We start from the raw sequence: 27,240 nt of genomic DNA on the forward strand, positions 1-27,240 counted from the left end.
AAACCTTGCTGTCATGCTTCCTTCCCCTCTCTGGCTTAAATTTAGTAAACGCGCTGCTTATCTGCGTGGGACATAACACTAGGAAGCAGTGTTACTTCCTTTTGCATCATTTCCTTACGATCAATACCTCATAACAAAACTTCTGTTAAATATGGCTTTCATACAAGTAGAGCATGTTACATGTCTTCTGCAGGATGCACACATTCCATGAAAAAAAAAAAAGTTGGTTGAGCCAAAGTACGCAACTTTCAACCAAAAATACAGCCCTCTTGCTCATGTACAACACCTTGGAAATAATTCAAATTATTCAGGTTTCCTGACAACGTTCAGCACAAGGAGATCCATAAAACTCTGCCAAACCAATCCAGTGTCTTTAGAGTATCAAGCTCAGGTCTCTGTGGGGATTTCCTTCCATTGTTGCAGTGTTCCCACTCTTGCTCCAAGACTGAGAAGAACATTGCAAAACTTCTACAGTTGAGTAGTTGCTGCTAAAACCTCTGCAGCTTCTTTTCTGTGAAGAATTTAATTTCAATCATTGTTATATATTTTTTTCCTTCAGTAAGTCTGAAGAAAGGGGTTTGTCACAATGATTACACATTTTTCCTCGGGATTGAACCGTGAAATTTTTATGTCGATACAGGCATGTTCCAGGAGTTGTCCACCAGGTGGCAGTCAAGTCTTTACAATGAAACTGCAACTGTCGGTGTAGGACCTGAAATGACCTTTATGGGCTCCTTAAAATTAATGAAAGATATTGAATTTCTATTGACTCGTGTTGTAGAAAGAGACAGATGGGGTTTTGTGTGTTATGTAATTAAAATGGGGGGAATGAAACAATTTTCCACACAATTTCAAAATGGACTCATCTTTTTTTCCCCCACCAGTCTTCTTTAATATTTTCAGGACAAATCACTCTAACTAAATTTAAACAACTTCTGTGGTGAAGGCTTTTTTTTTTTATCATTGTCCTGATCTCTCTTTTTTCAATTCAATAAATCTAGTCAAAGATGAAATGAAAGTTAAAAAAATAAACTTTGGGGTGTATGAGTTAATATTCAACATATGATACTGATTGACAGTCTGGACAAGTGGATGTGATGTTGGCAGTTTACTAAATTGATTCAAATCTCACTTGGTATACCCTCTCTATTTTGTGGTATTTGGCTATTATGAATGTGAATGAACGAAGAGCACATGTGAGGTTCTTTTATTCATCATCTACAGGCTCCCCTGTAGATGATGAATTAGACTGTATTAGTAACAATAATTCTTTGATTTTGAGTACCAAAAATGCAAACTTAGTGCAAGTTCATTTCACACTAGTGATAAAATTACATAGTATTCCATAAGCCTTGATGAACTTAAAAACTCAGGCCTTAACCTGAACCTCACTATTGAAAACACTACAAAATAGAGGTATTCAAAGACTGGTTCATACTTTTATTCACTTTAAGTTTGATAATTATACACCAGAAGGAATTAGCCCAGCTCATTTATCATTAGGTCTGCTGACTCTCATCTTTGCATTCTCCTCTGCTCCAAAGCTTGTCTGTGACATTTAGGTCAGATGGGTTTTCTGGCCAATCAACAACAGCGATACTATGGTCATCAAAGCAGGTATTTTGGCAGTATGGACAGGTCATGAGAAGTGTTGGAAAATGAAATCAACGTCTCTGGGAAGTTTTTCACCATAGTGAAGCATGAGGTGCTTTAAAATTTTCATAATAGATAGATTCAATGCCTGTGCACACACAATGAACCAATGCCCAAGTCTTAACTGACTGTATAAATCCAGGAAATACTACTGATGTCTCCACTTCAGGAGCAACTTAGAAGGAATGCAACAAACAGTTGTAGTCCACTTCCTGGATTCATCTCTGTGTAGTGGCTCTTCAAGCTGTAGTCCCTGCAATACTACACAATCCTCTCAGGGTTATCTATGTTGCTTGTGTATCTTTTTCTAATTCAACTTTCCATCTATATGCTTGCATATAGACGGCATAGCCTGGGCAGTCAGTTTTCCTTCAACTTTGCTGGCCATAACTTGAGCTAACATTTATATTATCTATTTTTCTAAATACTGGACTTAAGTTTTCCATCAGTCATAAGCAATATTAGTCAAAATTAAACATTAAACATTTAAAATATCTCACATTATGTGCAAAGAAGGCACATGAGTTCCAGTTTCTGAATTGAATTGCTTAAAAATATAATTTTTTCCCCCGACATTATTGCCCTGAGATGCACTCGTAAAGCTTGTGCGTAAAGCCGCTGTGCTATAATACCAGAAAACCACACCTGACAATTCCGACTCCTCCCTCTGCCAGCATCATGCCGCTCAGTTTTTGTGGTTTCCAGCTTGTAAGCCGCCACTGAGCTGATGCACGCCACCAAGTTTCATTTTCAGGGTTACCATGGGCAACCGGGCAACACAGACACGCACGGGCACTTCCTCAGGGGAGTTCACCATGCTCTGCGCTGCGACAGGCGGTAAGACAACGTGCAACTTCGTGTCCGTCTCATACGTAACTGTATTTGTTGTCTTGATACGTTGGTGTTAGTGTTTTATTTGGAGTTTATTTGTGAGCGCTTTCATGGTAATTATCGCTGTTTATCTGGTGTTTTTAGCAACTTCCTCCATTACTTAACGGGCTTTAGTGAACGTCGCCTCCATCGTACAAATACCTCAGCAGGTGTCTAACTTTGCTAGCTGAATGTTACTGTGGTACAGCATACCTTAACACTGATGTAGCGACATGTCAAATAGTGGTTTAAGTTAAAGCTAGTGCCAGGATAGTTTATGCACCTTTTAATGGGGTTAATTCGACATTTTCACGCTTTTTGGTTTTCCTTAAACTAATTCAAAGCAATGTCAGCCATAATTAAACTGCAACCTGTATCCCCTCTTCGTAACAGTAGACCGTGCTGTATAATGTGTTACTTCCCTATTAATGCATAGCAAATAATTCACTTTTATGCATTTTGCAGCAGTATGCCTAAATTTAGCCATATGTGTGACTTCCTGTTAGTTACTTCTCGTAATACAGTAAATGTCCACATGTCCATTTGAGCAAATTAGCTGATCACAAGTCTGTTACATTAGGACTCCCTTTTTGGGTAATATGGCAAAGCTTAACATACTGTCGCTTTTCTCTGTCCACAGCATAAATCAGTCAATTAAACAGTTGTGCATATTTCTACAAAAAGCACAGGTATAGATAATAACATTAATTGCGACCTTGTTTGGATTCTAGACAGAGCTACTGTTAGTTATCTTTTTTTAAATATATTTTAGATTTTTATTTTATTGTTCTGTCCCATTATTTTAATACATCTGAAACCAAGAGTTAGTAAATAATATTAGTATTATTATAACTTTAAAATCAGCAGGTCATAATTGAATTAGATCATTTAAAATTATAATAGTACATCAGACCAATAATAGGTTGTGTGAGGTATATTTTAACTTATTGAACATAACTAATTCATCAGCAGAGAAAATAATTGTTGCTTTTCTGTTATGAAACAAAACATGCAACACATGTGATGTGATAAAAGCATTTCGGTTTACTCAGACTTATACTTTGAGCATTTCTGTACCGTGCCTACTTTTATACTAATAACTTAGAGGTCATGCAAAAGTCCTACTTTGATTAGTTTAGGAACAAAACTCTGTCTTTAAGACTATTAGATAGCTAAACTGCAGTGTTTAAAATATTCGCTAATAATAACAGGTGCAGAAACTCTTTAAACAGCCTTTTTCTTTTAAATCTTTTACAGTACTTGCATGGAAGAAGTGCCTCTATTGGACAATAAACCTGCTTGTACCTGCATGAAACCTGAGATTCAATTGGACCTGCTCCTGCAGTGAAATTAGACAGAGAGGCAGACAGAGAGAGAGAAGGAGGGGCGGAGGGGATGTCCCACTCGGGACAGCTGTGAAGTATCTCTTGCTCTCGGCATCAGTGACCCACCTTGTGATACAACTGCAACGAGTCGACATGGCGTCTCCGAGGCACTACGGTCGGTCCTCTGTGGACATAGCCAACGTGATGCAGAAGCTGCAGGGTAAGTGACACTCTTTGGCTTTGTCGGCATGCGAACCAAACCTCCTCTCCTCCTGCACTACTGCACAGTAATATTGTGCTGATTCAAGGTTTGGCTCCGTGCCCGACTGAAGTTCGCCAACATTTGCAAGCCGGGAGGCTCTCGCACACATGTACACATACACACCACCTGATGGACAAACTCAAACTCCTTGTCTTTTAACTCATTATTACTGAAAAAAATTAAAAGAAAGTACTGCCCTTGAACACGTCGCGCCGTAGAGCACATTATAGGGTCGCATATTTGTATAATTTGATTCAATGTGAACGTCTCTTTTTATTTTTTCCACCAGCTAATCTTATTTGAAACAATAAAAACATTCCTGCAACATCCTGTGACTAAGCTGCATAAGGTCAAGCTGCATTGTTTATTGTTTCAGGTTTGAAAAGTAAGATCTTATTTAACGAAACAGTTTTCATCCAGTCTGGTGAAACTCTGAATCTCATCGATGCACGATTTGTTGAGATCAGTCTAATTTTAGGCATTTGTGTATCATTTGGTCATTACGCCTTAAGAATTTCCTGTTTAAGTTGATTAGTGATGATGTGGTTTGACATTCACAGAATTCACTGATATAGCACTGAGCTAAACCCGATACCATTTGTGCCCTTGGCGAGCAAAAATGATTGGTAGCATGAAAATATGAGCTGTATGGGTACTTTTGAGTGTGTAGGATACCTGGAAACATCTGTGTGTGAGGCGTGATGGCGTGTTACCATAACTGCTGCTCGAAACATTTGCCTGTGGTTGTGCCAGTTTTACCCGCTTTCTGCTCTAGAGAGAGGCAGTGCTTCCTGTGTGCTCATCACTAAGGTGATTAATAAATATCCTTTGTCTTTATAGCTGAATGACCTTTTTTAGAGAGAGAGTGGAAATGACTTTGTGTATGTTTGCATAACTGTGCTTCAAGTCAGTAGGTGGAAGGAGTTTTTGTGGCAGTAGCTCTAGGTGGACTGTTGATGGCGAGCAGCGGTGCTTTTCTCTGGTAATCAAACACAGTTTCCTGTCATTGAAAGCATCCTACAGAGGTTTACTGCGGACCCGCTTCGGCTTCAGCAACAGCGCATTAATTATTGACGTGAGCAAAGTCTATAATGTTGTGAATCACTTTAATTAGTAGCCCACATTTTGTGTTTATGTAGATTTGTGCAGAGGCTTCATAAAGTTGTGAACATGCCTCCCCCTTTAAAGCAATAACTCATGTTTTTGCTGATTTCACGCTTGCCCTGTTTGCTATCAGGAGCGTATGGTGATGGACTGACAGSTAGTTGCTCTGCCTTGGTACACCAGAAGCGTGGCTGCTGCCAGGCTTGTCTTTTGCAATAGGTTCTTGTGGGTTTCACAAATGTGTCAGACAGGAAATGTGGAAACAGCTAGCAAATGATTTGACATATTTAATTACCCACAGCTCCTCCAGGAATCAGATTTTAGAGCTGATTATAGCGGTTTTAGTGCACTTTCTTTGATTTAAAAGAATTATGTGACACATAATATATACCTTACAAAAGTAACCTAAATAGTAAACAGTTCACCAGTGTGTAACATAAGTGTAACATAATTGCAGGCGCCAAGTGAAGCATAGTACACATATACAGATGTGCACATACTCATGAACAAACAAGAAACAAACAGATCCAGCGGATCCATTTTACAGGGATTCACATACTGACCATTGTAGCGTTTTATGTCCTTAGCAACTTCTCAGCTCAAATATTAATGAACAAACTGCATCACGAAGACCAAAAAAAAAACACAGGTAGGTCAAGATTAAAGTAGAGGAGATGTTTGAAGCCGGATTAGAATATTAAACGATATGAAAATCCATCTGAATCCTTTTTTATAAATAATCTACAGACATAGAGTCACCCTACAAGCCATAAGGTGTTCTGTTCAGATGAGACAGAGAGTACTGGGCGTTCAGCTGTTGGATCATTTCTTATCCTGCTCGGTTGCTCGTGACCTGTCAGAGCTGAACTGAAGTTGTTCTTCACTAAGTGGAACAACATAATGAGTGGGCTTTTATAAGACTCCCAGGTGACCATCTCAGGTCAATGAAACCATGCACCTACTGCACAGTGTTGCTAAAGGTATCATCTTCCTAAGATCACCTTAAGTACTTGATTACCTTCCTGATGCTCTGATGGTTGGATGTGATGTTTGTTGCTCAGTTTGTTCACTTCAAATTGATCCTTATAATCTATTTATTCATTAAATTATGACTGCATAAATTATTGATTGAATAGAAAATACTAACTAAGGAAGAATGTCAAGAAGTTACTTATTAGATGATGCTACTATTGTAAGAGAGTTGAGTGTTAAAATAAGTTTAAACTTCTACCTTTGATTTTAAAATATTCATTACTGTTCTTCTTTCGCTTGCTTTTGATATAAATTTATTTTCTTTGTATATTTATTTGTTTATTCTTTTATTACACTACATTCAATAGAGTCAAACTCAAATTAGTTGCCAAAAATATAATTACTTAGGAGCTGCTCCACATAAAGGTATCAGAAAATCTCAACCTCAATGTGTTCTTTGTTTTCCCTCAGAATGAATTATTTAACTAAACTAAAGTCCAGGACTTCGGATCAATCTGGGCCCATTTTGCAGCTGAAATCTAAATAAATGTTTTTCTGTTATTGCTTTCAAATTATTCAGCTACAATTCTTCTCTTTCGTGTTTTCTGGGGTAACACTTTAGCAAGATTTGAGATTAAGCGTTCTGTCACATTTGCGATCTTTCTTACGTGTTTATATTTGGAAATATTACTGCTAATTTGAAGTTTATCTAATTTAAACAAAATCCTGGTGATGTAACTGTGGTTTGAAACACGAGTTGTACTTGCTCTGGCCAGAACATCTTCTTCTACATGTTTGTTGTATCCCTAAGTGACAAACTGCATTTTTTGTACGGATTATTTCAACAATGGCTTTATTCTCGACTTTCTTCCAAAAGGTCAAATTTATGGAGTGCTCAACTTGTGTTTGCTCTGACAGGAAAATCTCACATGAAGTTACAGCAAAGAACTGCATTGTGGCAGGTGAAACAAGGTGTAGGAAATATTTAGGTTTTTCCTTCTCCCCCTATTGATGACAACTATTATGGTCTTGCAGGGTCTGTTTGCTTGGAAAATAAAAAATAACATATGTGCTTCCCTCAGTCTTGCCAAATAACAGGATCCAACATATCTCACTTAGTTATTTTGTAATAGTTGATCATTTTTTTGGGATACTTAGGTTTTAATAGAGAAGAAACACAATAAAAAAATTTAACATTAAGTGGCACAAAGGATAAACTTTTGTAAGTGATTTAATAATTAGAGTTATTTTGAGCATGTGAACTCTATGCAAATCAATCAAATCAGCAACAAGGCATTTCAAAGTGCTTTACATCATAAAAACACAAAAATGCAAAGTCATAGAACACACAGTCGACCGTGATTATACATCAGATTATTGATTAATGTTTTATGATTATATTTCAAAAGCAACTCTAAACAGGTACCTTTTCAGTCTGGATTTAGAGGAACTCAGTGTTTAGGCTGTTTTGAAGTTTGTTCCAGATTTGCGGCTCACAGGAGCAGAAATAAAAACGGTCCAGTAATATTTTCTCATAGCTACAAACAGCTTCCTGCATATGAAAGAGAAAGTAGCTTTTCTGGGACAGTACTTGTATAAACCAGTATTAATAGAACCTCAGGATTATTTTTTAACATGCAAGAAAAGCCTTTTAGCGTGCTGTGGGACCTGAAATAATAAAGGCATTTTCTGCACAAAATAATAAGCTATTATTTACTTCATTGCTGTCCATGTGTTACATTCAGAGCAGTAGAGTGGTTCTGTTCTCTGCTTGCTGTTTGCAGAAACAATGGATGTGCTTTAGAGCTTTCACATGACGCTTTGCAAAGGGAATCCCTGTGTGGGTGTGTCCTGTTTTCCCGTCACAATGGCGTGGGCTCGGCGCGGGGGAGAGCAGGTGGTACATGTCATTCAGCAGCCCCAGAATTAATTATTAAAATAACTTGCACCAGGACCTGCCTCATGCAGCAGCCTTTGTTCCGTCTCCCAAATCTACAGGACTCTCGAGACTTTGTTTAGCTTGAATGAATCAAGAGCAAGTCGGGTCAGTGTTGATTTAAAAAAAATACTGCTACGTGAGTAAATGTTTCAGTCATAGAGGATTAGACATGTCTTATAGGCAAATATGGCTAACACACACACATAAACTAAGCTTAAATCGGGATAATGCAGCCGTGGCTGTGACATCACACCCTCCTCACGCACTGATTGGTTGAGCCAGCCTCCTAGCTGAGCCCTCTCCAGCCTCAGATGGTATGATGATACAGCGAGGCAGTGCAGCTAGGGCTGTGCACATCCACACAGCCATGGCTCCTCTGGATGGGAACAACACAGGAAGAAGGAAGGATGGGACTGTAGATCACCCAACCTATTAGAGTTTCTGCTTTGCCATCTGTGTGCGTGCGTGCGTGTGTGTGTGAGTGTGTGTGCGTGTGTGTCTGACAGTGTGTGAGAGGGTCAGGGAGGAGGGGACATTTTCATCACAGCCTCCAGCAGCTCCCTCGCTTTCACCGGGGAAACCAGGCAGCCAGATCTGTTTTGCTTCCTGCTGGATAAAAAGGAGGGGGTAAAAGGACAGCTGTGTTTTTCTTTTTTCTGTCACGTTTTGTCCACTGTGGATCTTATGTTTCCCGCCGTCGACACACATATACGCACCGTGGAACTCATGAGACGCAAAGGACGAGAGCCGGAGAGTGGGGTGTAGGATGGCTCACTATAAGGATGTTTCTGTCAGAAAGACTTCTTTAAATCTGGTGACAGGATTTTTTCAGTATCTGCGTGGTAAGTAGCGCAGCAACAAGCTGGACGTTGGCTCTTCTACGCTAATAAAAATATGCTAATGGTTTGTAGGTGTATGAACTTTATGCTCAAACACAATATTATATGTGTGCTACCTTATTTATTTATTTTTTTGCGTATGTGTGCGTGCGTGTGTGTGTGTAAGTATGTGCGTGTCAGTATGTGTGTGATATGCTTCACTGGGCATCCCCAGTGCATCAGTGATGAAGCTTTAGCCTGTAGGTCAATGATGTCTTTGCTCCCTGTACAGTGTTCGCATCGCTTCCTTAAACACGTGATCGCTGTCTATATATTTCTGGGGTGGATGTTTAAAAATGGCCACTCCAAGCAGTGCAGCACTATCCAGCCGGCATGCACGACACAGTCCTCAACGCGACAACGGCACCACAAAAGCACAGAAATGTGCTTCTTTGTTATAAATGATGCATAATGCATGAGGCGTTGTGATTGAATGTGTTAAGAGACCAAAGACAGGCTGGAGGTGACCTGAACAATCACATGTTGGCTCTGAGCACAGAGGGTGGAGGGTTTGAGAGAAATTTTCTCTCTACTCCTTTTTAGAGCACTTGTCCGCAGCATCTGTTGTACCGCTTTTGTAAATCATAATTTTAAACATTGCTAGTTATGCTTGTACCATGTATGGTGGAGTGTTACTCTAATGCAGCTGGAGCCCTGAGAGAAGTTATACTTGAACAGGGGAATTTAAATAAAATAATATTAACTATCTTTAAAAGATTACACATTTACCTTTTGTATCACATGTTTTGGGTATCCATACAGTGGCTGAAAGATGTATTCACACTCCTCAAAAGTTTCTACATTCTTTTTTATCCTAAAACGCAAACATCACTATATTTCATTAGGACTTTGTGATAAACCAACAGAAGTGGTGCATAACTGTGAAGTGAAAATAAAATGGAACATGGTTTAAACGTTATCAAATCAACTAAAATCTTTCAAGTGTGCCTTAAATTTATTCAGCCCTCGTAGCGGAGAGCAGAGACTCTATATCCCTCTGAACACATCATGTTGAAACATGGTGGAAGCAGAATCATGCTTCTTTTCCCCAGCATAGACAAGTTAAGTTAGGCAAAGTCAGTAGAAAGATTTATTGAACTAGATACCAGGTAGTCCTGAAAGAAACCCTGTTGAAGGCTGCAGAAAACCTGAGACTGGAGTTGTGATTTATCATCTTGACAATACAACCAGAACTGCAATATAGTGAAGATCAGTAACTCCTGTCTCCACTGGCCTGTGTCTTTAAATGAGTCTCTGCTTCAAAACACGTAAATGTAATGATCAGCTCATTATCAGGACATCTTGGTGGCATAGTGAAAAATATAAGATTAATATCATATCATGTCTTATATTGAAAATATTGAGCAAGATAAGAATTGTGATTTATCTGGATAGTAAATTTTGTTTACTTTTTATTTTCTTGCAAAAACTGACCGTATAGTTTGATTTATTAATCTCTTTAATTGAACTTTTTTGCTTCATTGACTCATCCGAAAGTCATATGTAGTCAGTCGTGTTGGAATAAGTATTTGAACTTCATGTTTGTTACTTTCCAGATGAGCAAGAAGCGGTGCAGAAGAGAACCTTCACAAAATGGATCAATTCTCATTTAGCAAAGGTAAGTGTCAACTGCTTCCCATTGCACACACTGTCGCAGCTGTTACTTATCTGAAGTTGAAAACAGTGTACATTTCAGAAACTCAACAAAAGTCAATTTGCACAGTAATTTTACCTGAAACCTGTTCTCCTTCACCTCATCCTGATTAGAAAGCAGGACGAAGTTTGATGTGACGTATTGCCATTCTTATAAACATTCTCTTTCATAAGTGGTATTTTTGTTTTTTAACACTTGTTAAAATAATTGGAGACAATAAATTTGTATGAAGCAGAAATGACTTTGTTTAACACTAAGTATAATCCCTCCGATTATTCACTTAAGTGCAAACAGCAGCATCGTTTGCCCCTAATTCCTTAACACTTTAAATCAAATCAGGTTTAATGGAAGCCAATGTGTCGGCAATCAAAGTTTGGTGAGGCGGGAACATTTACCCAAGACAATATTCCATTTCTGTGACAAGAACTACTGAAGGATTTTTGGCATGACAACACAAAGACCATTTGTTCAGTTTTCAAGATTCTCACAAGGGGGATTTAAAGTGACAAGAGCCTGGATAGATTTAGTGGAGTGTGTTTGCGTGGACGTGAGGGGTATTTAGTGGAATAACTCAGATTGGTGTGTGCTGTCCATTTCTGCATTGGAGTTCTCCTGCTGTGTGTGTGTGGGTAGGTATTTGTTGTACTGTTTTGGTATTCATGCTTATTGTGTGAGCGTGTGTGTGTGTGTGTGTGTGTGTGTGTGGGGGGGGGTGTGCGTGTGTGTGTGTGTGTGTGTGTGTGTGTGTGTCTGTGGCGAGCGTTGGCAGGGACAATAACGTGGTGTGCAGATGGAGAACAAGAGGGTGAGGACAGTTCCCTGTAGGCAGTCGTCTGCTTCTGAGTTTCATGCTTCTAAATTAACAGGCACTCAGTTCACAACAATAACACATGCTCACATGTTGTGTTATAACACATTTTGTCTCAAAAGGAATAAAATTGGAATTCGATTAGGTGCAGCTTTGTGCTACAGAAGCATTAAATCTGATGAATTTAGTCATTTGAAATCATTATCTGGTAGGTTGGAGATCTAGCAGAGGAGAGATTTGGTTTACTTAGGCTGTTTGTTGGGCCTGATCAGCCCACAATAGTTTAAGCTTGGTTTCACAACTTTAGAAGAATCTGAGTTATGTGGTGGGCCAGCACTGGGGCACTCTGCTAGTCCATTATTCATTATTCATGCCCAGCTCACCAACTGCGCATACTAATAAGGATAATGTAATAAAAGCCTATTGATGAGCAGTGTTAGAGTTGATAATGAATTCATGTTAATAGTTTCAGATAAAACTGACGTTTCTCTGTATGGGTGTTAAATGCTTTTTTTTTGTAGCAAAGCATAAATTATCTGATTTGTCACTTCCTACGGCTGTCACATTTTCCTTTCAGCCTTTGTGTCCACTTCCTCTGATTTTCTACAACCAAGCATCTTTCCAGGAGAGTTTTTCCAAAGTTGGGAGTTTCATGTGACTGAGAAAATTAAGTTTCCAGGGTGGAGATTATTTTCAGCTGACTGTTTTTTGTGCAGATACGGCGCATCACTGAAGTATTCATAGGTTTTGAACTTGTTCATTCTTTCTCACATTACAACTGCAAACTTTTTTTTTTCTTGTGACAAACCAACACAAAGTGATTTGAAATCAAAGAAAACCACATGGTTCTGAAAATTGTGATGGACAGTTCATAGCAGAAAACACATGGTGAAACATGGTAGTGGCAGCATGATGCTTATAATTAGTTTCATGTGAAGTTTAATATAGAAAAAAACTGATTTGAAAAAGTGTTTCTTCTGCCTAAATGTGTTGTTCTGTATTTATATGTCATAAATATTTCTATTTTAGACCTTAAAACACCAGAATGTGCTCACAACTTTATATTTTTTCTGTTTGACGACATTTTAAAATATAAAATCAGGTGTTATGATCAATTTCTCAGTACATTAGCAGCCTTTCTACCAAATACTTTTGTATTCCTGAGATTTTTTTTTAGAAAGCAGTTTACTTCTCACACATCGTTGGCTGATTTCATTTAAAGTGGTATTCCAGTAAATTGTTACCTTTTTCCATATTTTGTTCTTTTTTAAATCCTAAAGGAAATGAATAGTTTTGCAAAGTGACTGTATTTAGTGGGAACACATAATAACAATCAGCTACATGCTTTGACCTCTGCAGCGCTGTTTCTGTAAACACTTTAGCAGGGCGCTGTGTGTGCAGATATTACTTCAAAAATGTGATTGTCTCGAGAAAAAGACAGTTTGTTATAAAGGACTTCCGACAGCTTTGCCCCAAATACGCAGCCAATTGCAATTCCACCATGCAGTATGCTGAGTTGGGAAATGACCTGGATAATGTGCCAAAAAAAGTATTCCCACGAGCACTATTGCTTCTTAATTAAACTTTGGCTTTGCAGATTAAACGTTTATTTTGTCTGAGACAATAGATTATAGTGTCATTTAATCTCTTTGAGGCTTTAAATGTGTAAATAAGGTGATATCAGGAGACTGTGTCCTGTTGGGGTTAAATGAGCGCCGTAGCCTGAGGACTGGGCATCGCGCCACTGCTGTGGAAAAAGCACCATCTTTTCAGCTGCAGGGAGGCTCAGTGGTTGCTGCTAACAAGTCTGTTTCTCACCAACAGCATTCGGTTCCTCCTCATCCCTGGTAATGGACTAGAATACTAATGGGTTTTTTTTTATCACAGTGTGGACTCTACAGCATACAAGAATTTATTTTCAGCTCTTTTATAAACTGTCATGTTTTGCTTTCTTTTTTCCTCTACCAGCATAAACCACCACTAGAGGTGAACGATCTTTTTGAGGACATTAAGGATGGGGTGAAGCTCTTGGCGCTGCTGGAGGTCCTGTCTGGCCAACGACTGGTGAACAAGAGTTTATTTGTCTTGTGTGGAATTTAATCAGAACTTGACCATTTCTTGAAAATATTTACTTTTTTATTGGGATTGGCCGCCAATCCTAGTTAGAGTGAAAGTTATGTGTGCAAATCAAGGTCCATTGCATGGCATTTCTGGTCAGATTTTTCTAAGCATCTGAAACATGTAATTGTGATGGCTCTTACTAGACTGCAACAATTCAGTTTGTGGTTTGTCTTGAAGAACAAAGTTATCTATTTTAGAATCACTGAAGAATTTTTTTCTGATCTTCTCTGCTGTGAGAAGCACTTACCACATGTTTTTTGATCTTACTGTTCATCTGTCTGACTGGAGAAACACACATCATTACACACTCAAGGGCACGCTAACAGTTTGACCCAATTTGTTTTCATGTATCCAAACCTCCTTGTATCTGTAAAATGATAAAACGTCTTCAGGTTTTTTTATACTTCTATATTTTATTTTTTTGCATTGTTGTTTGATTCTCCAAAACTGGGTTTCTGTAAACAGAAGTTAGAAACAGTATGCCTGTCTTTTTGGAAAACGGCACAATAAAAAATCTTCCCTTCTCATACCTGGCTTAGGTTCTACCAAAATGTGTTATATTTAGGTATTTTAGCAGGAAGGTCTCCTGGAACTAACTTGCTTTTTGCAAAAGTAAATCTAATTTCAGAAAAAAATAACTATGATTCCTAACTTCTTTCCTCACAATGATTCATTCTCACAAGCTATTTTATGTAAAAATAGATTTGCTAAAATCCCCAGACCAATCCCATAAGCATTTTATGCCTTTTAAATAAAATCCCAAATTAGCTAGCTCCACTTAAGTTATTATCTCTCAGACATTATGTGAACAAAGCTAAATTAAACTGTCTCTATGGCATGCGCATTTGAATCGTATGATCAAAATACACTGAACTGAACAACAAAGCTTCCTTGGTTTGCGTATTAATTTCACATTTCTGTCCTCTTTGTCTTCAGCCCTGTGAGCAAGGCCGCCAGCTGAAAAGGATTCACTGGGTTTCCAACATCGGCACTGCACTCAAGTTCCTYGAAGGCAGAAAGGTTAGCATGAAATTATGGCGCTTAATGTTTTATCCGTATTTCTGGAAGATAATAAAAGCTTTTAACCGCAAAAGATACAAGAAGGAAACTGAACTGTGAATGTGAAATAAAAAGAGCCTCATTCAGCGATTGGAACGTATTTTTATTTATTTATTTTTTTAACTAACAAAKTGAAAGTGTGGTCATTTATTTTGATTGTATTAATTTTTATATAACTAAATCTTACCGCCTTTGCATTTACTTATCTTCTTAACTAAATTYGAGTAATTCTTCACACATCTAATAMATTCACAACATCATTATTTTTATTCACATGTGTTTGAGGTTTATCCAACACCTATTCAGTCTAAGAGTCAGTGTAGTTTTTAAACCAGTATTGACTCAGGACTTCAACACATTTGWCCCACAATATGTTGGGGTCAAATATTGTGACCCAACCGAATTAACTTTATTAATTATGTTGATAATTAAAGATCCAGATAAAGTAAATTATCTTTCAGATAATTCACACTCAGATAATCCGAGTGAATTATCTGAAAGTTGAAACACATTTATTGTTGATTAGTATTTAAATTAAAGTAATTTGTAGTATCATGCCTATTTTCCTTTGTCAGGTTTTTATTGAGTTAGCTAAGGCAACAGTAAAATGTGAAAAAAAAAACTGGTCACAGCAATATATGGAATAAAACATTTTAAGTGCAGAAAACCCACAAACATTTAGACAGAATGCTTCATATCCAGAGCAAAACACTAATGTCCATATCTTGACTAAGTAAAGATGCACCAATCAGAATTTCTTAGCAGCTAGTGGCTAAAATTACTTAAACTTCAGTCTTTGGATACCCTAACCCTAACCCTATTCTTGAAAATGTAAATCCCTTAACACTTAGATTTCAGAAAAGCTTGCAATGCTCCCAAATCTATCATGTTTACTAACAGGTAGAAGCTAAAARCTCCAAAGGGTTTACTTCATTCAGCCTTCCTGTTATCCGTTGACTCGCCGTCTCTCACAGTCTTGCGGGTTTAACRAATTACAGTCTCAAGATGTAACAGAACATAAAGGTTCCTTTTAAACAGCCTGTTAAATATTTTATTTTTCCACTTAGTCAATTCTTTTAACATTTCACTTAAATGGAAAATAGCTCTTTCAGTCTATTTCCCCCAGAAACGTGTAAAGYAGTTACAGAAAGTTGGACAAATAAATACAGAGGATGATAAAAGCAGCAGTTGGCAATTTCACTGTCAATTCCTTGGTTAAAGCTTTTCCTTCTGTTCTGTTGTTGACGTGTTAAAATAACACACAACTGTCTGTCTCACTACAAAAAAAGAACATGTACACATTTAGATGAATGATTGAAAGGCTCACTGGAAAGCATGACGTTTAGTTGCGTATTTGTCAGTGAGCATATAGTGTCTCTTTCTGCAAAACATTCACTTTGTTCATGGAGGCATGACAGGATTTCTTCAATGCATAACCCGTTGCTAAATCTCCTGCCCTACTTTCCGACGGATTCCCTGAGGACTGAAACTTATATTGTTGTGATCTCTCTCTCGTCACGTTTGCTTTCAGTCTCTGTATCGAGGATCACCGGTCAGTTGCTGTTGAACACCTTGTGCCGTCGCACTCAATGCTTTCATGAAGTGCATGATGTGTATTTTGCTAGACTTGGGAGAGAGCTGCAAGTGTTTCTGATAGTCTGCATTTTTATGCATTTTGAGTGGAACCCGACCGACGCGTGCTCTGGGCTGCAGTTTACCTGCTCGAGTGTAGAAACTTAAATCCAGCAAGTTGCCGCAGCTCTTCAGAGCAATGTTTGCAATCACARTAGTGCATCTGCTTTTCTGTTTACTTCTTTGTTTTTATCTGGTTGTCTTSTCACTCATGCTTCTGCCTCTGACAATGACACTATTTMTCTGCATCAAAGGCTTGACTTTGATGACTTTCWTTGTTGTTTTTGGTCTGAATGAAAACCAAGRAAAAAATTGTGTGCGAGACACTTTGGGTTTCTCTCCCTAACGGTCTAAAAATRAATGAGGGTGTTGACATTTTTTCTTGCTTTGGTTTTAGATCAAACTCGTCAACATCCATGCCACTGACATTGCCGATGGGAGGCCGTCCATCGTCCTCGGTTTGATATGGACCATCATCCTCTACTTTCAGGTAATTCTATATTAAGATGACCCAAGAAAATGACTAATAAAAAGAATGTGTCCAAATGGTTGTTTAATCTTAAAGCATGACMGGATTTACTGTCAAGATCTTATAATATAGAGCRTCCACAGCATGAGATGCTCAAGTYGTTTTCAATTTTTCAATTAATCGCAATGTGTGTCAGTCCTCAAACCTTTTGCGCCAAGGAGTGAGTGTTTCCAWCTACCACCATACTGACATGCATTTTAAAACAACCCAACTTTTAAGAAAAAAAACATTTATTTTTCATTGACTCTACACCAAGACTGTCAAACTCATTTTTATTTTCAAATCACAAATYTTCTCAAAGGGCCAGTTGAGCCAGAATATATTTATAAAACCCATTAACAAACTGTTAAAATAGTAGCGAATAACTGCCTCTCCATTTGATGAGTTAAATAACATTGAACCTCTTTGGCTGCATACAAAAGGCATCCCACCAACTGCACTTGTACCACAACTTGAGACTGATTGGCTCCAAGACGTTTGCACTCAGCTAACTTTACCTGAAGCTCATATCAGCAGTCAGRCAGAMTCMTTACTGACATTTTGTCCCCCCTTATCTTCTTTTGTTTGTTTCTCAACCAGATTGAGGAGTTAACCAGCAAYCTGCTAGCTTTACAGACGTTATCCAACAGCAACTCGTCCGTGGACAGCACAGCCAGCTGTGAAACAGGAAGCCCTCCCATGAAGAGGAAGGTCACCAACAAATTTCAGGGCAATGCTAAGAAGGCTCTGCTCAGATGGGTGCAGTGCACAGCCGCCAAGTACGTCACACTTTTGAGGTTTCCRATTTAARGTAGAAACGTTAATCCGGTTGATTTATCAAAAAGCTCTGTGCTTACTCGCGTTTTAAAAGTCCTGCAAGCCGGAGTGGCTCACCGTTGTGTTTTTCAGGGATTTTGGAATCGAGGTGAAGGACTTTGGGTCCAGCTGGCGCAGCGGCGTYGCTTTTCAAGCGGTAGTGCATGCCATCAGGCCCGATCTGGTGGATATGGAAGTGGTGCGGCGGAGGAACAACAGGGAGAATCTGGAGGAAGCTTTTGCTCTCGCAGAAAACGARCTGGGCATTCCTCGCCTGCTGGATCCTGAAGGTCTCCTCGTTTCTGTTTTCTGTTTTTGCTTTTGCCTTAAAGGTTTTTAGTGTTGCTAACTATTCTAAACAAGTAACACTGGTCTCWTTTTTTTTTTAAGATATGACAGAAGTACAAATAATATGAAATTCTGTCAAACGGATTTACATTAATGTTTCTCATACTAAGAAGGCCAATGTCACCTTCCAGAGGATTAAAACTCAGTTTTACCAGCGCGCAGACTGTGAGTGAAGGCAAGGACAGCAGCCTGCAGTGACTCTGCAGTCCTAGCTTCACTTACAGAGACGACTGGAGATGCTTTAAAACACACAGAGCTGCATAAGAATATGTGGCTGCAGGAGCCTGGCTCTGATTTGTAGTGTCAGGCCAGCAGTGTGGATAAAAGTAGACATGTATAATTAGCTGACAGCCTCAGTAGATTTAATCTCTGGAGGGAACGTCTTTTGTTCCGCTGGTACCAGATGTAAGAGCTTTGTTGCGTTTTGTCGCTGCTTCTGCGCTTCAGTTTTATTGAAGGCTTGGAATTTCTTCTGCCGTTCAAGGTTTATTAAAGCAGCGATTAAGATCATGTTTGTGTTGCTCTGTAGATGTGGATGTCGACAAACCGGATGAAAAGTCYATCATGACTTATGTGGCTCAGTTTCTCAAGCATTACCCAAACCCCCAACACTCCGAGGGTGACGGACAGCAGGACGAGGTACTTTGGTCAAGTTTATCATTTTCTCAGTCCAGGTCATGCAGTACAAAGCACATTTTTTTATTTCAGGACATGAAGTAACATTTATTCCATGTCTCCTGTCAATAAGCCTAAAACTCCTGCGTTATTTGAATATATATGGATAAAGAAAARCACCCTTTGGAGAGGCAATGCACTAAAATCTACTTTATTACTTCAAATTGTCATTTGATAGAATAAAGCTTTGATCTGTTATTACAGGCATTAGAAATGCACTGATCAGAAATCTATAGCAGATGTTGCATCTTCTGACCTTTCCTAAAGCGAGCTTGCTGGCACATGTCCAGACGTCCCGGTCCGGTTCTGGTCACCATTTGATTTCTCAGTGCATCTCTAATAGAAATTGATGCCAGCTGAGTTTTTATGCTTTATTTTGTATCATCACAGACTTATTTGATTTTCTTTCCCCATCCACTTTTGTATTTTTTTTTCGTACATCAAGCTGCTTCTTGGCTCTATCCCAACTTTTGCATTGTCAGTGTCAGTACTGCAGGTGAGGGTTCAGGTCAGAGTACTGCATGATTTCTGTTCGGAGTGTGCGTTCCCTCATCTCATGTTTCCATTCACTCCACTTCTGTTTCCTTGCTGTTCTTATGCCTTTCTGATGTGTTTGCATTTCTCTGTGATGCTTGCCTTGATGCTTTCCTGGAAAGTTTGTTCCTCAAGATATAGAGCAAATGCTTGAGGTATGTTCAAATAAATGCTTGAGTTTTCTACTGTACCGTATGTTTAAATCTCTGCTTTTTCTACTTCTGTTTCTAAAATTAACTGTTTCTCTTAATGGAGCTCTTGCTTCTGTGYGCAGGGCTTGTTAATTTKAAYGCAGACTTTTTAACCTTATCTTTRCATTCCTGTCTTAAAATGTCATTTAAGTGTCCCGGTTGCATGTTAATTAATGGAAAAAAACGGGTTTTGGATTAAGTTTGAGCTTAAACTGAGCAGCTTATCATTTGACTGTGACAGAGGGAAGAGAGGAAGATGCTCAGAGAGCTGAAGGTGTTTTTGGATCAGCTCGAGAGAGACTTGCTGCGAGCCCAGGCTACAGAAGGAAGCCTCACTGACAAATACCAGGTGAGTTTGATTAGAAAGGAAAAAAAAAAAAACGCTACCTGTTCTGAACGAGGAAAAGTTGTTGCAATAATCGTGTCTCTGTGTTTTGCAGGCATTCAAAAACTTTCATGTTCATTATGAAATGAAGAAGAAGCAAACGGATCAACTGCTCCAACCTGTTCACARGGAAGGCAAACTGTCAGTGGACCAAGCTCTGGTCAAGCAGGCCTGGGACCGCCTGTCTGCCCGGGTAATTACACTGCATTCTTCATCATTTATAGGACATAGAGCGGTAAAGTTATGCTGACTAAWTACGTTTTTTATTGAGTGATGATGAATTATTGGAAATTTTGTCAGATTTTGGTTAAATATGTTTTCCTCAACTTTATTTACATTTTCCTTTAAAGCCCAAACTTCAATAGTTTAGCTTGAATCCATATTTATTCCCATATATTCCTGCTCATTCATGTGAATTGACATTAATTTAATACAATGACTAATTCATTATTACTAAAAAACATTTACRTTTAAAAAGTGGATTTTGCATGATATGTCCCCTTTAAAGCAGGCTATTTATTATTTTCTTCAATTAAAAGAAATCCCTTTGTTTTCTCACTTCCAGTGAAGTTYGGTGTCGTGCCGAGGGGCTGAATGAGTGTGTTTATTGTGGAGTGGGAGTGTGGGAACAGAGAGTGTTTTGTTCACTAGATACTCCACTTCTTTGGGCATCAGCAGCTTGTTTAGAGTGGAATAATCTGCTGTTGCAGAGCGGTTGCTTGTGAACATACAGGAGCTCTGTGTTTAGAACAGCTTCTTCCACTGTCTGATCTTTTTTTTTTTTTTTTTTTGCACTGGGTGTCAATTGCAGCTGTTGGACTGGCACATTCATCTGGACAAGTCTCTGCCCGGGCCGCTGGGCGTGATCGGAGCCTGGCTTCACAGAGCGGAGATGGCTCTGCGAGAGGACATYCCCCTCCAACACGTTCATGAAGAAACCGCCAATGTTCTGCACAGAAAACTGGAGCAGCACAAGGTAAAGTRTCTGCTCACCCATCAATGTTGACATTTTTAATTAGATTAAATGTTAGTGAGACTATAATTGTGTCTTTGTGTTGCAGGAAGTATTGAAAAGCCTGGAATCCCACAGACAGACTTTCACGCAGATCCACAAGGACAGATCAGTGAACGGGGTGCCGGTGCCGCCTGAGCAGCTCCAGGACATGGCAGAAAGGTGTGGCGCCGTTTCCTTTTCCCTCTAGTCATGCAACTGTCACAGCAAACGACAGTCTTTGATGTCTCTTTAATATTCAGGTTCAACTTTGTGTCAACTTCATCACACTCTCACTTGATAAAGCTGGAATTCTGGGAAATAAAGTACAGACTGATGGCGTTTCTGGTGCTGGCAGAGGCTAAGCTCAAGTCCTGGATTATAAAATATGGCCGACGGGAGTCAGTTGAACTCCTGCTGCAGAGCTACCTTGTGAGTCGAAATTATTTACATCAGGTGTGCTGTTAGAGCGAATCAGTTTGTGTAACAAATCGTTTTCCTGTTTCTGTTGTAGAGTTTTGTTGAAGGCCACAGGTTTTTTGACCAGTATGAGATCATCTTCACAGCCCTGAAACAAGCTGCAGAGGTTTATGTGAAGTCTGACAGCTCAAGTGAGATTCTAATTCATTTATCTTTCTGCATACTGCGATATACTGGGATACATAAACTGAGCATTTGTTTGGTCTATTGATTTTATGTTACAGGGACTAAAACCTGTAACAAAGGTAAGTCCAGAAACGATGTTTGGGAAATAAAACATGCCTGTTTCCATTCCTTTCTGTAACTCGGTCTGTTTTTGGCTTCAACCATCTTTTGCTTCCTAAAACTAAAAAGGTCATGGTGCATTATGCATGAGGGAGTAACTGTAGTTGTAATGGTGTTTTAGCATGTTTAACAGTCCTAACACACTGCAACGTACAAAAGGATCAACATGCAGAATCATTTGCACTATGTTACAGAGCCTCGCCAAAGTATTCATACCGCCTGAACCCGCATCACATCCTGGAACCTCAGTGTATTTTGTTGGGATTTTTTTGTGACAGACCAACCCAAACCAATGTGTGTGAAACTGAAGGAAAACGATACATGTCTTTGAAATTTTTTTTTTTTTACTTTGAAAATCCCGAAAAAGCGGCTAAAATTTAGATTCAGTCCTCTTAAATGTAAATAAAATCTAGTGCAAACAAAAGTCACCTAATTGAGTTAGCATGTATGTATTTCCATAATCTATCTGTTTATGGAAATACATGCTTGTAAGAAACTTACAGGCATCATCAGCACACAAGCCAGGGAGAAAGTTCTGGAGAAGTTTAAAGCAAGACAAGCTTATATAATAATATCCTAAGCATAAAATTAACATTCTTCATGCCCTACATGTAAAACTCCCTGTGCGGTGGAAAACTAATGTAGTACAACACCCTGAACATGTCTTCTCCACAGGGAAACATGGTGGTGGCAGCATCRTGCTGGRAGGTGGGAGTGGTGCAGTCATAGTCCACAATTTATTGACAATCTTCGGAAAGACTTGAATATCGATGTTTACAGGCACTCTTCATTCAAACATATCGATCTTCAGCTATTTAGCATAGAAAAACATGCAGAAATTTCATTCACTGGATGAAAACAAGCTGCTACAGACACACCACCAAAGACTACAACTGTAGCAAAAGGCGATCTTGTAAAGTAATACCTTTTATTTGTTAAAAAAAAAAGAAGTTGTTTTTTAAAATAATTTTCATTCTATCTTACAACTACACTGTGTGTTGGTCTATCACATAAAATCCCTGTAAAATATATTGAAGTTTGTGGTTGTGTTATCATACAATGTGAAAATGTTCAGGAAGCACTAGTACTAATATTTTTGCAAGATAGTAACAGTAATCAGGCATCCTTAAACTTATGCTAAAGTGAGCCGCTTTCATTTCCAGTCGACGAAGCAGAGGGCGTGAGCAAATTCCTGACTGAAACGACGGCTCAGTGGAAGAACTTGGCGCTGGAGGTCCGAAGTGTTCGCAGCATGCTGGAAGAGGTGATCTGTAACTGGGAGAAATACAGCAGCACCGTGGCATCGCTGCAGGCCTGGCTGGAGGATGCCGAGCAAATGCTCAACAAGTCGGAGAGCGCCAAGCGTGTAAGTACGGTGCTTGAGTGGCGACAGCAGGGAACGGTGCATTTAAATGAATTTATTCTGATCTCAGATTGTCTCGTGTCGTCAGGCCCTGTTTTAGTTTGTCTTTTCTGTGACAGGATTTTTTCAGAAACCTCTCTCACTGGATCCAGCAGCACATGGACATGAACGACGCCGGGAATTTTCTCATCGAAACATGTGACGAAACCGTCTCTCGAGATCTAAAGCAGCAGCTTCTTCTGCTGAACGGGAGATGGAGAGAGCTATTTGTCAAAGTCAAACATGTAAGCTTTGGGCATGTTAATGTGAGAATTTGCTAACAGGAAGAGTTTGATGTTACCAAGCAGACGCAGATTTATAAAGTCATACCGAAAGCGTGACGTATTTTGCCTTCCCTCTGTTGTTTTCAGTATGCAAGAGCGGATGAGGTGGATAAACTGAGGCAAGACTATCAAGACGGGATTAATACCTTAAAGATGTTCATGGATGCCACCAATGAGAAGATGACCGCTCCTGTTCAAGTGTCTTTCCTCAACGTCAGAGCCTTCGTTCAAGACGTTGAGGTCTGACCATCACCTTCACTCTCAGTTTACACCTGTGCTATGTCTTTTTCTTTTCTGTATGTTGCTATTTGACTGTTTTTTTTTTTGTTTTTTTTTGGGACAGGAAATCAAGCACAAAGTGCCAGCGATGGAAGCGGCCTCCAAGGCAGCAAGCCGCACAGCTCAGCTGTTGACCAAAGACACTCCGCAAGAGGAGATTTCTCAAATGATGGCTGTGATGGCTTCCATCAAAGAGCAGCTCAGTAAGGTGAGTGTGTGTAAAACAGTATGTGCTGTTTTGCAAAAAAACAATAAAAGATTGTTAAATTACGATCTCCTAATCCCAGAGCCAATAAAATCTGCTAGGATTTCTTAATTATTCGGGTTCAAAATCTTTTCACACGTTTCTGTTTTTGTGCCTTCTTCTGCTTCGTGGACACAAGTTGTTGTTTTGTGTGATAAATAAAGAATGTGCCCTGGACGTTTTTTTGTCAGAAACACAAACTTTGATGTATTTCATTGACGTTTGATGTAACAAACACAAAGTAGTGCATAATTGTGAAGTAAAGGGAAAAATAAAAGTTTTCAGTGCCAGCTTTATAGGACTGAAATGCTTGCCTGTTCTTCTGCAAAATTACTCAAGCTCTATCAGATGGAGGTGGGAAGTTGCGTTAGTTTTCTTCTGCACGTCATGTTAGCCAAAACGTCTCAACAATGGCTCTCTTCTTCCTTCGCTTCCTTAAAAGCCAGACATGTGGTTTGCATTGCTAATTGTCCTTTTAGGAGCTTTTCCCACCTGAACTGTTTATCTCTCCAGCTCCTCCAGAGTTACCATGGGCCTCTTGCTCTTTTTTACGTTGGCTCGTCGGCTTGTCACATAAATTCTCAATAAATTAAGAATTTATTGTATTTGTGGTTGTTAAATGCAAGGGGTGTGGATACTTTCACAAGGCACTATACATCTTAAATGATGTTTCCTCTAAATAACAAGTCGTGTTTATGTGTTTTTTCTACGTGCCTTTTCTCAGGTTAGGGAGAGATGTCTGCCTCTGCTTAGGGAGTCTCAGTCTCTCTTACCTCAACTGGAGGAAATGGAGAGGAACATCACCGGCTTCTAYCAGGCTCTGGAGAAGGCCAGTCGTATCACCAGCACCACTGACTCTGAGGGACCAGTAGATTTTAAGCAGAAATGCCAGGTAACTGTTAATAAATGTCATGCAGAAGGATTGAAATGTCAAATGAAATTTCTTAATTGTCTGGTTTTATTTATATACATTTAAATAGGAGCTGGCAACCTTCACACACAGCTGTAAGAAGTGCCTGACAGTAATAGAAAGAAACCACCAAACCATCCAAAAAGTGATGAGCACCAGTAAAACGCTCCAGCACATGGACATGAGTCTGCTGCAGAAACGAGTGGCAGACCTGCAGACTTCATCACAGGTAACCTTAACAATCAAAGACGGCTTTATTTAATACTTTGGCAGGGAAGTAATGACTAGTTTGATCGCCTGCAGAACATGATTAAGGAATCTACAGAGTGGCGAAAGCACGTGGAGGCAAACAGCAGCCTGATGAAGAGGTTTGACGAGTCACGAGTGGAGCTGGAAAAGGTTCTGAAAATGGCACAGAGCTGTCTGAGGGAGAGAGGCAACCCCGAGGAGCTGCTGAAGAAGCACACGGTAAGGCTATTTCTACAGATTCAAGTGTTTTTAATCAAATTAATTGATTCAGTTTTTTTTTTTTTTATTTAACGACATAATTAAAACGTGCACCAATCAGAAATGTGCGGCTGACTTTTGATCTCCAGTTTTGAACAAATTTGAGCCACTAATACAAATTTAAATGATTCTCTTTTACAAATTTCAAAGCAAAGCCGATCCTGGGAGGAACCGACATGGATGCATCATCAGTCACTAAAACATTAGTYTGTGTGTTTTCTGTTTTTTAGCATACGGGTTCCGTTTTAGTCCATATTTCAAAGAAATTATTCCATGAAAAAACCCTTGAAGATCTGTTAAAACTGTATTTATTATATTAAATCTACCTTATGTTTAAAAACATTAGTTAGTTCTTTATTATTTTTAGTCAAAGTTATTAAGAGACACTGTGGAAGAGTTGCAGACTCCTGGGTTAAACAGGCCAAAGAGAAACATATTAATTATATGCTTATGTAAGATTCATTCAATAAGATGCATTCAGACAGAAAATCTTAATTTTACCTCTCACCTTTTAGAACCAGACTGTCTTTTAATAACTGCAACATAGTAAAATAAAAAGGTTTCTATGTTTAAAGTTAAATTTAACTTCATTTACAAGTTACACTGCAACTTTCAGCATGTTTACCAAAAGAATTACATGAATGAACTAAAAAGGAAACGTGTGTTTTGTGACCCGGTGACCAGTTAATGCACATACCTGTTTAATAGACCTGCTGTCTCTCAGATGGGATGTGAACCCTGAAAAAATCCCGGTGTTGTTTGCAGGAGTTCTTYGGACAGCTCGACCAGCGGATTTTAAATTCATTCCTTAAGGCTTGTGATGAGCTGACAGACATTTTACCCGAGCAGGAGCAGCAGTCGCTGCAGGAAACAGTTAGAAAGCTGCACAAACACTGGAAGGTTGGTTTAAATTAATCCATTAAACATACAATTTGTGATAATAAATATTGGTATCTTAAAGATGCAGTCTTACTTCGCAAAGATATTCTAAATACTCACTTCTCTGTTATAGTTCTGTCATAATACGTAGTCAAATATAATTTTAGAGTTTAGTTGAATTTCTCCAACACCTCAGCTGTGAGAAAGTGACTTGAAACCATTTTCTTTTATAAATATGAGCGCAGACTTTATGAGCGTTGTCCTCTTTCCTCAGGACATTCAGACGGACGCCCCGTTTCACCTCCTGCACCTGAAGGTGGAGGGCGAGAGGAGCAAGCTGATGGCGTCGCTGCAGGAGTGCCAGGCAGAGCTTACCAGGGAGAACCGGCACCTGGCCAACATGGGGAGTGAGAGGCTCATCAAGGAGCACAGGGTGAGCATAACACTGCTGCCTTACCAACATGTGCTGTTTATTCCAGTGGAGAAAGATTACAGTGCCCTGCAGAAATACAAACGTCAAAGTTTTTATTGAGATTTTCATGTGACAGACCAGCACTTTCACTTTGTTGCTTACTTTTAAAGTGAAAGGAGAAAGACATTTGTATTCAGGCACCCTGGTTGATACTTTCAGCGCCTGAAACTCACAAACATGCCGACATTCATACACTGATCCGGTAGTCAGCTTGGGGTTTATGTGAGGCAAACCCACAACGTTCAGACGTCAAGATGGCTCCTTCTTGGGTTTTCTTGGCATATCATGGTTCACATTTAGCCAAAACATTTAGACTTGTTTGTAAAAAAAATGCTGAGAATGATATATCCTTTCTATCTCACGCTTCACAACTGGGCAACAATTGTACAACATGATATAACATTGAAGTTTGTGGTTTTAATGTGACATATTTTCCTGGGTCACTGTGTTGTTCTGACATGTTCTTCTTGAAATATGCTGGGGGTTTTTAGGCGTTTTTTAGGGAGAAGGGCCCTCAGTCCATCTGTGAGAAACGGCTACAGTTGATGGAGGAACTCTGCCAAAAGCTGCCGGAGGCCGATCCAGCTCACCAGATCCTGGAAACAGCAAGAAGGGACTTCGTCGAGGTTCAGGAGGAAATTGAGAATACTCATCAGAAGTTAATGCAGCACCAAGATAAATGGAAAGAATATGATGCAAGGTGCAGTATTTTCAACAAAATATTCATTTTGTGAGACGAGTTAAGCTGAAACGAGAAAAGAAGCAGGTTGAAG

At 39.2% G+C, this 27,240-nt stretch overlaps 1 protein-coding gene across 1 annotated transcript in view; it reads left to right on the plus strand.

The window, feature by feature from the left end:
- Nucleotides 1-3,893: 3,893 nt before the first annotated feature.
- Nucleotides 3,894-27,240, plus strand: part of syne1b (spectrin repeat containing, nuclear envelope 1b) — a 96,819-nt gene continuing 73,472 nt past the window's right edge. The window contains exons 1-27 of the mRNA XM_008399328.2: nt 3,894-4,068; nt 10,560-10,621; nt 13,434-13,529; nt 14,523-14,606; nt 16,177-16,197; nt 16,675-16,767; nt 17,386-17,564; nt 17,695-17,891; nt 18,479-18,588; nt 19,070-19,120; nt 19,281-19,313; nt 19,591-19,698; nt 19,790-19,927; nt 20,546-20,710; nt 20,796-20,908; nt 20,989-21,157; nt 21,240-21,336; nt 22,654-22,856; nt 22,973-23,137; nt 23,264-23,416; nt 23,520-23,663; nt 24,424-24,591; nt 24,680-24,838; nt 24,913-25,077; nt 25,882-26,016; nt 26,270-26,428; nt 26,959-27,167. Coding sequence (XP_008397550.1) covers nt 4,002-4,068; nt 10,560-10,621; nt 13,434-13,529; nt 14,523-14,606; nt 16,177-16,197; nt 16,675-16,767; nt 17,386-17,564; nt 17,695-17,891; nt 18,479-18,588; nt 19,070-19,120; nt 19,281-19,313; nt 19,591-19,698; nt 19,790-19,927; nt 20,546-20,710; nt 20,796-20,908; nt 20,989-21,157; nt 21,240-21,336; nt 22,654-22,856; nt 22,973-23,137; nt 23,264-23,416; nt 23,520-23,663; nt 24,424-24,591; nt 24,680-24,838; nt 24,913-25,077; nt 25,882-26,016; nt 26,270-26,428; nt 26,959-27,167 — 3,443 coding nt within the window. The 5' untranslated portion in view covers nt 3,894-4,001. The remainder of the gene's footprint in view (nt 4,069-10,559; nt 10,622-13,433; nt 13,530-14,522; nt 14,607-16,176; nt 16,198-16,674; nt 16,768-17,385; nt 17,565-17,694; nt 17,892-18,478; nt 18,589-19,069; nt 19,121-19,280; nt 19,314-19,590; nt 19,699-19,789; nt 19,928-20,545; nt 20,711-20,795; nt 20,909-20,988; nt 21,158-21,239; nt 21,337-22,653; nt 22,857-22,972; nt 23,138-23,263; nt 23,417-23,519; nt 23,664-24,423; nt 24,592-24,679; nt 24,839-24,912; nt 25,078-25,881; nt 26,017-26,269; nt 26,429-26,958; nt 27,168-27,240) is intronic.

This window comes from Poecilia reticulata, linkage group LG22 (genome assembly GCF_000633615.1).
Source record: "Poecilia reticulata strain Guanapo linkage group LG22, Guppy_female_1.0+MT, whole genome shotgun sequence".
NCBI lineage: Eukaryota > Metazoa > Chordata > Actinopteri > Cyprinodontiformes > Poeciliidae > Poecilia > Poecilia reticulata.